Genomic DNA, 14,833 nt, shown 5'->3' with positions numbered 1-14,833 from the left:
ATTTCTGTACATATGCACAAACAAAGTTTATTTATCTAAATAATTTGCGTTTTCCTCTTGCAGCGGAATACTTACGCGCATCTCACTCATTTCCTTCTTCTATGAGTTAGGCATGTCTGGCATAAACAGTATATTACTGGTGTGTCTTCTTTGTGAAGTTTTTATATGGTTCATGATTTGATTATGCTGTCTGGAGAAGTATAATTTGATTACGTTGTTGAATGTTTATATAATTTGAGTAACTTGTTGTTGTCACGGTGTGAACTCACTTGGAAATTTTTTTGCAGTACTATCTGAAATCAGCTTTTGGATTTGATAAAAATCAGTTCTCAGAAATTCTGATTATGGTCGGCGTTGGCTCCATATTTTCTCAGGTGCCTTTTTAAAGCTTATTAAACTCTAGAAATACTTCGGCAGTAGCTGGTGTTAGAAAGTACATAACCACCTACCCGCTACAGTAAATATCACATATTTACTACTGTAGCAACAATGCATACCTACCACAAAATCACCTAAATATAACCCTCCTAACCTTAAATTGAGATCATCCCAGAAGCAACCCCACATATAGAAGAGTGAGAGAAAAATAGATAGTTTTTTCTTGTATAGAGAGATTGTAACTCCAAAAAATTTTCTTCATGGTGGATTCTTCTATCATTACCCGTGATTTTTTACCTCAAATTCATTTAGGGGGTTTTCACGTAAATCTGTGTGTTCATTTTATTACTTCTGCTCTACTATTCACTGAGACTCTGCTCTATTAGACTCCGGGTTTGTTCCAAAAAGTGATATCAGGGTCTGTCTTAGGGTGCATGTATCTGTTTATCATATGCTCTATGGTTGCTACTAAAAGTGGATCCTTCACATCAGAAAATAAGATAGATTATTATTTATCCTTTGAATGCATTTGGCACTATTCACGAGCACAGTACTATTCACAAATATGGTTACTGTTCATATGAAATCGTAAAAGTTGTTGTTCGTGATAGAAGTAATGGCGACAAAGTTCGAGATCGAGAAATTCAATGGGAGTAATTTCTCACTGTGAAAATTAAAGATAAATGCTATCTTGAGAAAAGATAATTTTCTAGCAGCCATCGGTGCGAGGTCGGACGATATCACAGATGATAAAAAGTAAAACGAGATAGACAGAAATGTTATTGCTAACTCCATCTAGCATTAGCAGATGGGGTACTGTCAAGTATAGAGGAGAAGAAAACAACAAAGAGTTCGGATACTCTAACAAAACTATATGAGGTTAAATCCCTGCACAATAAAATCTTCTTAAAAAAAAGACTTTACACTTTGAGGATGACGGAATCTACATCGATGACCGACCACATCAACACTCTAAACACTATTCTTCCAACTCATAGCGCTGGGGCATACAATTGATGTGAATGAACGTGCAAAAGTTCTACTTCAAAGTCTACCTGATTCGTATGATTTGTTGCGCGCAGCGGAAATTTCGGCAGCACTTCGGCAGCACAACAAGAGAGTCAGATCGCAATAAGAATTCCCGTCTCACCAAGGAGACAAGAATCTGAAGCGGATATCTCAACCAAGTGAGATATCGGCTCTTCCTCTCATCAGTTCTAGGACTGACCTGTCGAGGGATCCTAAAAGCTATTACAAATCACACAAAAGCAGTACAATCAATTTTTACGTGGTTCGGCAAATTGCCTACGTCCACGGGGCAAGGAGGGGGAGATCTACTAATAGAGGGAGAGAATACAACTAGGGTTTACAATCACTCTCAAACTAAACCCTCAAACAAACTCTCAAATCCCTCACAAATATCTCTCACAAAAGAAAGAAACACAAAAGCCTGCACTTAAATCTCCTGCAGCAAATTTCCCTGCAGCTGCAAAACTCCCAACCTGCAGCCGCCAAACTTCCGTGATCTGCGTCTCTGTTCCGCAGTCACAAAACAAAACGAAACTCCTGCTTGCCGAAGAAATCCCAAGCCGACAAAACAAACCCACCTCGCACACGGAACCCTAGGAACAAAATAATATATATAGGCAGCTATTTGTAAAAGCGGGTGGGCCTTGGGTCCGTGTTCACGTCCGCGTTCACAATTCTCCACCTCGGTGAAGTTTTCCCAAAACTGAGCCGACACCAAAGCATCCAAAATGTCCCACTTGTTGTGTCCAGTACGAAGTGAATCCACAACAAGTCGAGAACCTAAACGAGAGCTCAAACAATCTCACCCCCATCAAAATCAACTAATCCAAACCGGCTGCATCTGAAAGACTGCCTACGTATCCTCTTGCCCAAGGAATCAAGCCGAACGTAGTTCATCCAAATGGCCGCCAACGGCCTCAACAATCACGAATATGCAACAAGTTTCGACAATGATCAAACTTGTTGCTCGGAACCACCTTAGTGAGCATATCCGCCGGATTATCCTTCGTGTGGACCTTCACAATTTCCACATCGCCATCTTCAAGAACATCCCGAACGAAGTGATAACGAACGTCAATGTGCTTCGTCCGCGCATGAAAAACCTGATTCTTCGCCAAATAGATAGCACTCATGCTATCACAATGAATAGTGACAGACCTCTGCGATATACCAAGTTCCTCCAAAAGTCCTCGAAGCCAAATAGCCTCCTTCACAGCCTCCGTAACTGCCATATACTCTGCCTCCGTCGTAGACAAAGCCACCGTCGACTGTAAGGTGCATCTCCAACACACCGGCGCACGGGTCAAAGTAAACACATACCCCGTTGTAGACCGGCGCTTATCCAAATCCCCGGCATAATCCGAATCAACATAGCCAATGCATAGCTGCCCACCTGTAGTGTTTCGCTCATAAACCAAACCAACATTGAGCGTACCTCGAATGTACCTCAAAATCCATCTCACGGCGTCCCAATGACCCACTCCTGGATCGTGCATGTATCTCGATACCATGCTTACCGCCTGTGACAAATCTGGTCTCGTACATACCATCGCGTACATCAAGCTCCCAACCGCACTCGCATATGGAGTCTTCGACATCAACTCACGATCTTCAACTGACTTCGGTGAAAGACCAGCTGAAAGCTTCAAATGGGCTCCCAAATGACAGGTGTCTGTCCTTTGGGATTGGAAACAGGCTGTGTTTCCAAGACTACAAAATCTACTGGAAAAATAAAATCTCCAACCTTAATCAGAACATCCTCTAACTCACCCATAGGGACCTTAACAGATCTATCAGCCAACTTTAAGATGCATTTGGTTGGGTTCAGTACACCTAGACACAATTGCTGATAGACTGAATATGGAAGCAAATTGACACTGGCCCCTAAGTCTAAAAGCGCCTTATCAATGTGAGTATTACCAATGATACATGAAATGATGGGGGAACCTGGATCTTTACGTTTCAAAGGTATGGGATTTGACAGCATTTCACTGATATTGGCGGCTAAAAAGACTTTCTTTGGAACATTTATTCTCCTCTTCTTAGTGCATAATTCTTTTAAAAATTTAGCATAAGATGGAATTTGTTCAATTACATCTAAGAGAGGAATGTTGACCTTAACCTGCTTGAATGTCTCTAGGATTTTCTCCTCCTGAGGAGAGTGTTTCCTAGACCTGAGTCTATCTGGAAAGGGAGCAACCGGTCTAAATCTATCAAAAGCAGGCTCAGGTTCGGGTTCAGGTTCTTGGTCATCTGAGGGGAGTGATTGTTGAATAGATTCATCAGAAGGAGAAGGAGAAGGAATTTGTACAGGATCAAGAGTTTGACTTGGCGGAGTTCTCACTTGATTATCGACCTGTCTACCTGACCGAAGTGAATGGATTGCATTCACTTGAGCTTCACTTCGTAGGATGAACTGCATCCTGTGTTCTTAGGGTTGACCACGGGTTGACTTGGAAATTTTCCTTTCTCTCTTTCACTCACGGCACTAGCTAGTTGACTAAGTTGAGATTCCAATCTAGCTATAGCTTGAGTGTTGGAGTTGAGCATTTGTCCGGTTGATTGCATGAAGGAATTCAGCGTGCTAGACGTTTGAGTCAACATATTCGTGGTTTGAGTAGAGGCCTTAATTATGGTTTCTAAACCCCTTTCCAAGACATTGAGACGTTTATCTTGATCTGGATTGTGAGGAGTTTGAATTACAGCTTGATGAGGAGGAGACTGATTTTGATACGGCAGATTGGGTTGTTGAAATTGTGAATGAGAATTGAATGGAACTGTGTTTCCCCTAGGAAAATGTTGGGTCGAAGCGGGAGTGAAATTTTGAGTTCCGGGAGAATTTCCTAGATTCCATGCAAAGTTGGGATGATTTCTCCAACCTGGATTGTAGGTTGGAGAAAATGGATCATTTCTAGGGTGCTGGAATGCAGCGTTCATCTGTTCTAATGAATGATTGTTTCCTAAGAGAGGGCATTCCTCTGAAACGTGGGTAGGAGACTGACAATTATGACATCCTGGGAAAGAAACATGATTGAGTTGAGCTGGAGCTCGTTCCTTAATTTCTAAGGCTTCTAACCTCCGCAGAATTGTCGCCATCTTCGCTTCAGAAGCAATGTTTGACTCCAAGGAAAGACCACTAGACTTAGAATGGGGAACTGATGAAACCCTGTCATCGCACTGTTCCCATTGCATTGTTTTTTCAGAAAGACTCTCCAAAAACTCCCAAGCTTCATCAGCATTTTTCCTCATAAAATCCCCGTGGCACATTGATTCTAAGGAAGTTTTTGCAGAATAATCTAATCCCTCATAAATTATTTGGCACAATCGCCATTTCTCTAAACCGTGATGAGGACATTGGATGAGAAGATCTTTAAATCGGTCAAAATACTTCCAAAAAGGTTCTCCCGGGATAATTTTAAAGTTTTGAATGCTGTTCCTAAGCTTTACCGTTTTATGAATAGGAAAAAATTTCTTAAGAAAAACGGTGACAAATTCATCCCAAGTTGAGATGGAATTTGTTGGTAAGCTGTACAGCCATTTTTTAGCTTTATCCTTAAGAGCAAATGGAATAAATCTAAGCTTAACCGCATCTTCATTTAATTCTCTCATTTTAATCATAATACACACTTCCTCAAATTCCGAAATAAAAATATATGCGTCTTCTGTTTCATTACCAAGGAATTTGGGAAGCATGTTTATGTATTGCGGTCTAAGCTCAAAACTTATTCCATTTGTTTCGGGGAGCCTAATGCATGAGGGGATTGCATTCCTAATGGGATAGCACATATCATGAAGAACGGGTGGATTAGGATGCTCCATTTCTATGATTGGTTCAAAGCGAATTAATCGATGTGTATTATCCCTAATCCACTGTTGCATACACCAAAATATTTCTTTTTATTATTTTTTTTATTTTTTATTTTTTTTCAAAAAAAGAAAGAAAATTAGTTTTTTTTTAGAAGATAAAGAAAAAGAAAAATCCTAACTGAAACAAATCAAAACAATCACTTTTCAATCAACTCTAATTCTAGGGTTTAGCCTAACTCAACTAGACCAGCTCCTAACCAAAAACTCCTACAGTGAAAAGATCAAAGTTTTACCCAGGTAGTTAGCCAGGTAAGGATAGTACTAGAGGGTGATCAAAGATCAATTAAGTACCTCTTTCCTTGCGGAGCGCTTTACGCAACCCCTAAACCTTGCCTTAGACACCAACTAATCTGAGAAAACTTAAACCGGTTCACTTAAGGATTTCTTGTTCCTTATTGAGCTCGAATCCTTAGGGGCCAACGTCTAATGAGTTTTATTAGGCTTGGGTGGTGTAGTGAGGAATTAGTGATTTTTGGGCTAAGGAAAGGGTGATGAAATCCCTCACCTTATCTTGATTATGGGGTTTTGCCCTTAAAAATATTTTTAAGTGTGTGTCAAATCAAGATGCTCAAATCACTTGGTGAATTCCTACACTATATGAAATGCAACCCTATGAATTAAAAGCAACTAAAAAGGATGGAAAAGAAAAATCTTTTTTTTTAATTAGGGTTAACAATCAAACAAATGAGAAGGGGGGATTTGTTTGAATTTATTATCTTGTTAGTAAATGTCAAAGTGGAGGATGAATTTTATTATGGTCAACAAAAAATAAAATCTCTTCTTCTTTTTTAAGTCCTAATTGTCTCTAATTGTGAAGAAGTAGCTAAAGGGTGGAATTAAAAACTAGAAAGAGGACTTACCTGAAAGCAAATCTTCAAATCCTAGCTCTCCAATCCGCGATCTTCAAGCTCCAAGCGTTTCCTTCACAAAAAACACACAAGTTAAAGAACCAAAATAATTAAAACCTACTTAAGCACCTTCCCCGGCAACGGCGCCAAAAACTTGATGCGGCATAAACATGTACCAAAAAGGTTCTCTGATACCACTTGTTGCGCGCAGCGGAAATTTCGGCAGCACTTCGGCAGCACAACAAGAGAGTCAGATCGCAATAAGAATTCCCGTCTCACCAAGGAGACAAGAATCTGAAGCGGATATCTCAACCAAGTGAGATATCGGCTCTTCCTCTCATCAGTTCTAGGACTGACCTGTCGAGGGATCCTAAAAGCTATTACAAATCACACAAAAGCAGTACAATCAATTTTTACGTGGTTCGGCAAATTGCCTACGTCCACGGGGCAAGGAGGGGGAGATCTACTAATAGAGGGAGAGAATACAACTAGGGTTTACAATCACTCTCAAACTAAACCCTCAAACAAACTCTCAAATCCCTCACAAATATCTCTCACAAAAGAAAGAAACACAAAAGCCTGCACTTAAATCTCCTGCAGCAAATTTCCCTGCAGCTGCAAAACTCCCAACCTGCAGCCGCCAAACTTCCGTGATCTGCGTCTCTGTTCCGCAGTCACAAAACAAAACGAAACTCCTGCTTGCCGAAGAAATCCCAAGCCGACAAAACAAACCCACCTCGCACACGGAACCCTAGGAACAAAATAATATATATAGGCAGCTATTTGTAAAAGCGGGTGGGCCTTGGGTCCGTGTTCACGTCCGCGTTCACACAACCGATCATCAATCTAACAAACGTCCTTACAGACTATCTAGTCTTCGACGATATTGCAGCAGCTATTCTGAAGGAAGAAAATCAGTACAAGAACAAAGAGGACAGGCAAACAAGTTCGCAACAAGCCGAGACCTTATCGGCGATTTGAGGAAAATCAACGGAACGTGACTCCAGTGGGAATCATACTCGTGGTAGATCAAAATTAAGAAGTAAGAAGAATATCAAAATTAATTCCATCTCAATTCTAATGACCTTTTTGACCAGTTTGTATCTTTATTCTAAACTATCTTTAAAAAATGAACGGCAGTGTCGTCGTGTCAGCGGTTATACAGATACCTTATAAACGTCTGGTCCGTCATCTGTTGATATTTCTTATTAACTGATGGTGCTTAGAGCGCTTACACTGTCATTGGTAGTGTCATCAGTAGCTGGATTACTGCCTTGTATTACTTGGAATGCTCACTTAGCTATTTTTCCCCCCCTAGATTTTGTTGCTTCCACTTATCAATCCGTGTGTTGGAGAAAAAGGAGTACTGTGCATAGCTTTGATTTCTTCAATTGCTGATGTAAGTCTTTGCAAAAATCACCTGATATCTGTCTGCTGGTAGATATCTGCAACTTGCTTAGTCTTCTACACACAACTTGCTTTTAATTGGAAATACTTTCTTGTCTTGCAGGCAGTACTTTATGGTTTGGCTTGGGCACCATGGGTATAATATTGTCATCTGTTAGTCTACTTTTTCAACCAGAGATAATGGACTAAGAAAGAAAATGAACTTTTTTCCTTTTTTGAGGTTTACAAAGTTGCATTATTCATGCAGGTTCCTTACCTCAGTGCATCATTTGGTGTCGTTAATGTTCTTGTGAAACCATCTGTAAGCAACAAATGACACGAGATTTTATCCTTTTATAGCAATTTTTTTATTGATTAACAATCTGAATCCGATGCTTTATAATTGCATAAAGGAATAGACGAGTATTTGATGTTACTATATATTTATCAAATATCACTTGCGTATACTTCAAATTGCTTGAACTTGTTATCAACTTTTCCCCTCAAGCCAAATCAGATTCAAATTCTAACTATGATACCTTCACCTCTTCAGACTTATGCTATCGTATCGAAGGCTGCAATTGCTACTGATCAGGTATGATCGTCTTTTTGACTGCCTGTGACAAGTATGGCTCTAGTAATTTTTTGTGTGGAAGACGAGTAGCCCAATCCATAGTGTATGGTTGATCATGCTAATCTCTCTGGCTTGTAATAAACTGATCATCGAATTTTTACAGGGAAAGGCACAGGGATTTATTGCCGGTGTGCAGGCGGTTGCCAGCTTGTTATCGCCTCTTGTGATGAGTCCATTGACATGTAAGTAACACCATTTTAATTTCTCCTGTAAGACCATATGCAGCAGGGGTTATTTGAAGAAATATTTGGTTGCAGCAGGGGCTTTTTGAAAAGGTGAATCAAATTGACAAGGCCAAGGGGTGAAAAATTCACCCCGGGTATTTCTGACAAGGCCACGCGCGGACAGGTCTGGCGCATGCCTGCCAGCTGCCGCGTGGCGAAATTTGATTGGGCGTCAATTTTTGTTTTCCTCCTTATTTTTAATTGATATTTTTTGAGATAAATACAATGAATTAATTTATAATTTTTATACCATTAATTTTCATTTTTCAAACTCTATAAATAGAGATTAACTTTGTGTCATTTGGACACCAAAAAAAAATCTGAGTTTCTACACCCTATTCTTCTTCTTTCTACAATTTGAAGCTAGTTTCTTCATGGATCCTTCACAAAACTATCCTAATTTTCCCTAAACCTCAAAATCCCCTCCCTCAACCACAACATCCCAATATACAACGCCCCGAAAATACTCAAAATACGAGGATGCAGCCCAATTTTCAAATGCCGTACATGATGCAACCAAATTTCGGCATGCAATATCCTTATCTTCCTTACGGTTATCTTCCAGTTCCGGGAAGCAGCTATGTTCCCTCCCATATGAATTGTCCTAACACGGAGTCGAGTGAGCCAGCGACACCCCGGTTTAGTAGCGGATCTACAGATATCCCAGAATTTTCCACCCAAATGTCTTTGGGAAATGTTGGTGGGGATACTCCTCACAGTTTTCTCCCTCCAACCCAACAATCAGCAAAGAGATCAAGTTATGAAACTTGGACCACCGAAGACAACATACTTTTACTAACTGGTTATTTTCACGTTAGTAATGATAGTGAGTTGGGGAACAACCAAAAGGGTGAAACTTTCTGGGGTAAAATTACACAGTACGTGAATGAGAACGCCAAAAGTGGAAAGGAGAGGATTGTGTCTCGGTGCCATAGTCATTTCAAAGACATCAACAGAAAGATATCCAGTTTCATTGGCTGCTACAGTACTGCATGTAGGGAGAAGCGTAGCGGTTGGTCCGATGAAAACTACATATCCAAGGCAAGAGAGTTGTACTTTGAGAAAATAGGTACGACGTTTAATTTGGTGGATGAGTGGAAGGTGGTTCGTAATCAACCCAAATATATGACAGGAGGAAATGCATCCGGTAGTAGTGGCTCTAAAAGAAAGAGTAGTGGTGAGGATGTTGAATCATCAACTCCTACCCTTGTACGTCCAGAGGGTAGAGACGTGGCAAAGAAGAAAGCTAGAGGTTCCTCTAGTAAAACATCTGTGTCAAGGAAATCAAAGGGGGCAATTGAGGAGGAGTTATCTAAGCTAGTCAGTGCTCATGAAAAATTTGAAGAGAAAAGATCAAGTACTGCTTCAGCTATGAATAACCTGGCTCATTCCAAGAATATGGAGATGTGGTTATTCTTGAAAAACAAACCAGATCGTGACGATGAAGATGAAGAAGCTTATAATATGTTGAGGAAGAACCTGTTTGGAAAATAAGACCTTCTCAAGAAGTTATGATTGTGTGTTTTCTTTCTGATGTTTTTGTGTGCCGTTTGTTTAATTTTGGAGTTGTGTGGGTGCCTATGTTTGTTGAATGTATTAATAAAAGTGATGTTTATGTTTGAATAAAATTGTTGTTTATGTTTCAATAAAGCCGATTGATATTGACTTCTCACTGCATAATAGTACAAAAGATACAATTACTACTCACTGCAAAAACAAACAAATGTTGAATTGACCTTTCACTGCAAAAAATACAAAGGATGAAATGACTACACCTGCATAATAATACAAAATATGAATTGACAACTCTCTGCACATGCATGCCCTATGACACATGTCTCTGCAATTGCATGTGAATTCAATTATTTGAACAACTACCCTTCATTATATAAACTGATCAGATGCACATCATAAGTATACCTATCAACATTTCAAAAATCATAGCATCCAATGGATCCTTTCCTAAATGAGTTTAGTCTAGAAGAGTTCCAACAACAATGGGAAATAGAAGAAAAAATACTTGATAGGCAGCGAGAACTTCTTGAAGAATTGCAAAGGAGAAGCGAACAACCACGTAAGAGGAAATCCATACATAGAGATCATCATGCAGCGCATGAGAGACTCATGGCCGACTACTTTGCCGAGTCATGCACTTACACTGACGCCCAGTTCCGACGCAGGTATCGAATGAAAAGGCCTCTCTTTCTACGAATTGTGGACTCTATATCAAATTACGACGATTACTTCACACAACGGCGCAATAATGCGGGCAAGCTTGGGTTAACGCCTATCCAGAAGTGTACGGCTGTCATATGCATGCTCGCATATGGAGTCGCAGCCGATGCTTGTGATGAGTACGTCAAGATAGGAGAATCCACTGCTATCGAGTGTACTCGCAAGTTTTGCGAAGGGGTAATAGCATTGTTTCAAGATGAATACTTACGACGACCAAATGTGGAAGACTTGCAGAGGTTGCTCCAAGTTGGACAGGAACGTGGATTCCCAGGGATGATTGGAAGTATTGATTGCATGCACTGGCAGTAAAAAAATTATCCTAAGGCTTGGCAAGGGCAGTTTACTAGTGGACACAAGGGGACGGCAACAGTTATCCTCGAGGCAGTTGCGTCATATGATTTGTGGATATGGCATGTTTTTTCAGGGCTTCCTGGTAGTTTGAATGACATAAATGTACTAGATAGGTCACCGGTTTTTGACAACATTGAGTCGGGTGAAGCTCCACGGGTAAACTTCACCGTGAATGGGCGGGAGTACAATCTTGCATACTATCTTGCCGACGGAATCTACCCTAAGTGGCCTGTCTTCGTGCAGTCAATTCAAATGCCCCAAGGCAACAAACATCAATTTTTTGCCAAACAACAGGAATCATGCAGGAAGGACATGGAACGCGCATTCGGGGTACTCCAAGCACGCTTCGCTATTGTCCGCCAACCAGCTAGAATGTGGGATCTTGATGTCTTAGAAAAAATAATGAGGGCATGCATTATTTTACATAACATGATAGTAGAGGATGAACGAGATACGTATTCGCGAAACTGGGAAAATATCGACTTTGAACCGTCGAACAATGCTAGCTCTAGCGCCTCTTTCAATGTTCAAACAGACGTGTTGCCGGAGTTTCAAGTCCATGTTCAACACCGATCTGAGGCAGATAATCAGACTAGAGCGGAACTACGAGATAAGACCCAACATATTCAGCTGAAGAAGGATCTCATCGAGCACATTTGGCAGAAGTTTGGGACAACCTCCGATTAAATTTTTACCAATTTAGTGTGTGTTTTCTGGCATGTTTTCAATAATTTGGGTGTGTTTGGTTTTCCGTATGCTTAATAAAACCGTGTGTTATTTTATGTTAACATAAAAATATTATTGAAAATTAAATTAATAATATATATTTAAATATTATATATTATTTATTGAATTATTAATAAATTATAATTATAAATATATGAGTTATATTAATAATAATAATAATAAAATAGTAATATATATGAAATAGGAAAAAGAATGAATAAATATGGTGGGGTATATGTTGAAGTGAAGTGGTTTATGGTGGGTCCCAAATAAAGTAAAAAACTTTCTGAAAAATCTCCTGCTGTAGAGTTGATAGGGAAATGAAGATTATTGAATTAAATAAAGTGATGTGGCAGGAGAGAAGGAGGTGAAATTTCACCTCCTGCTGGAGATGGTCTAAAGGGACTTCCAGCTAAAATCAGGTTTCATTCTTTTCTTGAGGATGCTTTACCTTAAAACTTCTAGGGATGGGCAATTGCCTTTTTCAAATGAAGAAAGTTTACAAGAAATCTGAAGCTATACGAGTTTAATTACCAACTTAGCTCATGCATGTGTCCGTTCAATTTTCAGCTCTCTTTATATCGAGCGAGGCTCCATTTAACTGCAAAGGTTTCAGCATACTCGTGGCATCTATCTCCCTGGTAACACTTTATACTAAAGGGCTGTTTGGTTGGCTTTTTTTGTTTGGGTTTCCCTGTTAAAACTGACAAAAGCTGTCAGTTTTGACGGGGAAATAAGGGCAAAAAATGCCAACCAAACAGCCCCTAAACCTTTGAATCAGCGGAATACCCGGTATCATTTCCCCCTTTTTTTTATTTTTTTTATTAATCGATCCAGTTTTTATCGTAGGCTATTGCTCTAGTGTATGCTTGCCAGCTAGATACAGGGAATAGAGACAGAAGTGCAACTCGTGACAACTCATCACCTGAATCTATTGAAGCGCCCCTTCTCATAGAAAGCATTGGGTAGAGCCTTTGATCTCTAGCTGCTGATTGACAACCAAGATACGGTACAAAAGCACGCTCAATGGCTTTATTGTCACGGCAAATCTCCTTAACAGTCTTTTCCCCTCGTATGCAAAGCTGTGTTGTGCTGTTATTATTAGGATGAGTTTTGCTATGGGGGATCCCGACTAAATTTACAGCGCACCGGTAGATTTCGCTGTAAGCGGGGGAGCTGATAGTATTTGCACAGCGTCATGCAACCCTAGCTCCGGTTGTTGTTTGTACACTTTCGATCCGAAAGTTGAGAGCAACTTCTCTTTAGAAGTTGGCCAGAATTTTCTTTTTGCCTCTATACGTGAATGTATCTGTTGTTCCGACTACTATGTCTAACCGCTGCATTTAGAGATGCGATTTAAGACCTGGTCTAATTTGAATAGGCGTAGGTACCGTATTGTTGCGCGCCTATACGGGAGCGTGCTCGCACAACGAACGAATTTGTAAGCACGAGAGAAGAGAACCAATCCACACACGAGCACAATTCAATCCAAAATACGACAAATCAAACCAAACACAGAGATATACGTGGTTCGGCAATTTGTCTACGTCCACAGGATGGGGAGATTCTACTAACTCAAGGAGAGTACAAAGGGTTACAATCTCACAAAATCACTCAAATAAACTCTAAATCAAATCTCTCAACTTGCTCACAAGTTCTCCCTCTCAATATACTTAGTACAATCTAAAATCTCTGATTAGAAACGCTAGAAAATCGTGTTTTAATATATATCAAAACGCAAACCCAAAGCGAACAGGAAACCAAAACTCAAGCCCAACCCGACCCGCGGTCAACCGCAGAGACACGTGCAGTAGACCGGATCCAACGATAAAAAGCAGAAATCACTACAGGGTTTGGCCGATCGACCGCACTTGACACTGCAGTCGACCGCCAAAAGTCTAGAGATCTCCCCAGGTCTCGTGCATGTTTCCGGTCGACCGTGCCTGCCATTGTGGTCGACCGCTGGGAGCTCAAAACATTTTTCTGTCATTTTCTTGTATTCGCTTCAGGTATTACACTAGTTCTTTTTTTTTAAGTTTGTTGAACGATCAAAAGATTTTCGTTTGAATCTTAAGCTCTCGATCCAATGAGAAAGCTAACATTTGATTTCATTCCTTCGCGCTGCGGTCGCCCAAATGCGTGTCAACGTACATCAACAAGCATGCCGAAGCTTCTCCCTCAATTACGATCACCAAGAAACGAGAGAACACGCTATATTATCAAATTTTGCATATTATATTATTAAATTTTGCATATAATATCATATCTGATATCGCCATACGTGTCTTTAAGCAAGCAAGCGCTAACTCACCTACAACCAAACTCGCGCGTGGAGCTGCTTTAGCCCCATCCCATTTCCACCAACAAGACACCTAACAAAAAGCTAAACATGAAGCAACGCACCATCATCAAAAAAAAAAAAAAAAGCAATAATAATAAATAAAGAACTACAACAAAAAAAAAAAAAAAAGCAATAATAATAAATAAAGAACTAGTAAAACTTAAAATAAACTAAACCAAAGCAGAGCTTTAAAAATGAATAATAAAGGAGACAAAAAAAATAAACTAAACTAATCCGACTCTTCAGGAAACACACAGTAAATAATCCACATCACCTTCCTTTTTTACATACGCCGTGCCAGCCGCATAACACCATTTCCCTTTTAAAAAAAGAAAAAGAAGAAGAAGAAGAAGAAAGAAAAGACGACGACGACGAAGCATACCGACCACCAAAGCCAGCAACAAGCCACATAAATCGGATCGGCGAAATCACGGCCGGTCGGACTCGACGCAAGAGCAACGCGCCTCGCTTCCAGCCTAAGATCTGTCGAGGCTTCTCGCCCTTGACCACGAGGAGTTCGCGCGCGCGGATCGCCTCCCTCCCGTCCCTTGAATTCGACACCGCACGCGTTAGCTCTCCGCGGTACCCTGTGGGACCCACAGTTAGGATGGACCACGCACCTGCACCTGAACCCGTCAGCCCCACCCTTTCTTTCTGCAGGAAGCGAGCCCACCTGCCTCGCCAGCCGGACGCTCGGAGCCGCCGGAGCCTCCGCCTCGCCTCCTCCGCCGCCGCGAGATCTGGCACTTCGCGGAATGCCGTTCCGCCGTTACGATGACGGAGGAAGAAGCGCTGGAGCGATTTTCTTCGAACG

At 40.7% G+C, this 14,833-nt stretch overlaps 2 protein-coding genes and 1 long non-coding RNA gene across 6 annotated transcripts in view; 2 read left to right on the top strand and 1 right to left on the bottom strand.

Annotated features, from left to right (window-relative positions):
- The window catches only part of LOC109823963 (hippocampus abundant transcript-like protein 1), a 16,260-nt gene extending 3,217 nt beyond the window's left edge, over window positions 1-13,043 (top strand). For 2 of the 3 annotated variants that reach the window (XM_020390435.1, XM_020390437.1), the window contains exons 6-14: window positions 64-139; window positions 288-374; window positions 7,441-7,521; window positions 7,633-7,665; window positions 7,777-7,830; window positions 8,062-8,103; window positions 8,246-8,324; window positions 12,249-12,319; window positions 12,528-13,043. In XM_020390435.1, the coding sequence (XP_020246024.1) occupies window positions 64-139; window positions 288-374; window positions 7,441-7,521; window positions 7,633-7,665; window positions 7,777-7,830; window positions 8,062-8,103; window positions 8,246-8,324; window positions 12,249-12,319; window positions 12,528-12,647 (643 nt within the window). In that variant the 3' untranslated portion in view covers window positions 12,648-13,043. The other variant, XM_020390436.1, reaches the window with a different exon arrangement.
- On the top strand, window positions 9,630-11,661 carry LOC109823964. The gene has a single exon (XM_020390438.1). The coding sequence runs from the start codon at window positions 10,317-10,319 to the stop codon at window positions 10,908-10,910; it is 594 nt and encodes a 197-aa protein (XP_020246027.1). The 5' UTR covers window positions 9,630-10,316; the 3' UTR covers window positions 10,911-11,661.
- On the bottom strand, window positions 13,217-14,430 carry LOC109824053. Of its 2 annotated transcripts, XR_002242542.1 has the most exons (3): window positions 14,294-14,430; window positions 13,990-14,061; window positions 13,217-13,889 (listed from the first exon to the last, which is right to left on the bottom strand). It is a non-coding gene; the product is annotated as an uncharacterized LOC109824053 (long non-coding RNA). The 2 variants fall into 2 exon arrangements; XR_002242541.1 differs by lacking the exon at window positions 14,294-14,430 and having other exon boundaries at window positions 13,990-14,122.

This window comes from Asparagus officinalis, chromosome 9 (genome assembly GCF_001876935.1).
Source record: "Asparagus officinalis chromosome 9, Aspof.V1, whole genome shotgun sequence".
In the NCBI taxonomy this organism is placed as follows: Eukaryota; Viridiplantae; Streptophyta; class Magnoliopsida; order Asparagales; family Asparagaceae; genus Asparagus; species Asparagus officinalis.
This window is presented reverse-complemented; position numbering and strand designations above follow the sequence as displayed.

Excerpts from the sequence above, each read along its gene's own strand:
- LOC109823964 (XM_020390438.1), top strand. The coding sequence starts at position 10,317 with ATGGATCCTTTCCTAAATGAGTTTAGTCTAGAAGAGTTCCAACAACAA.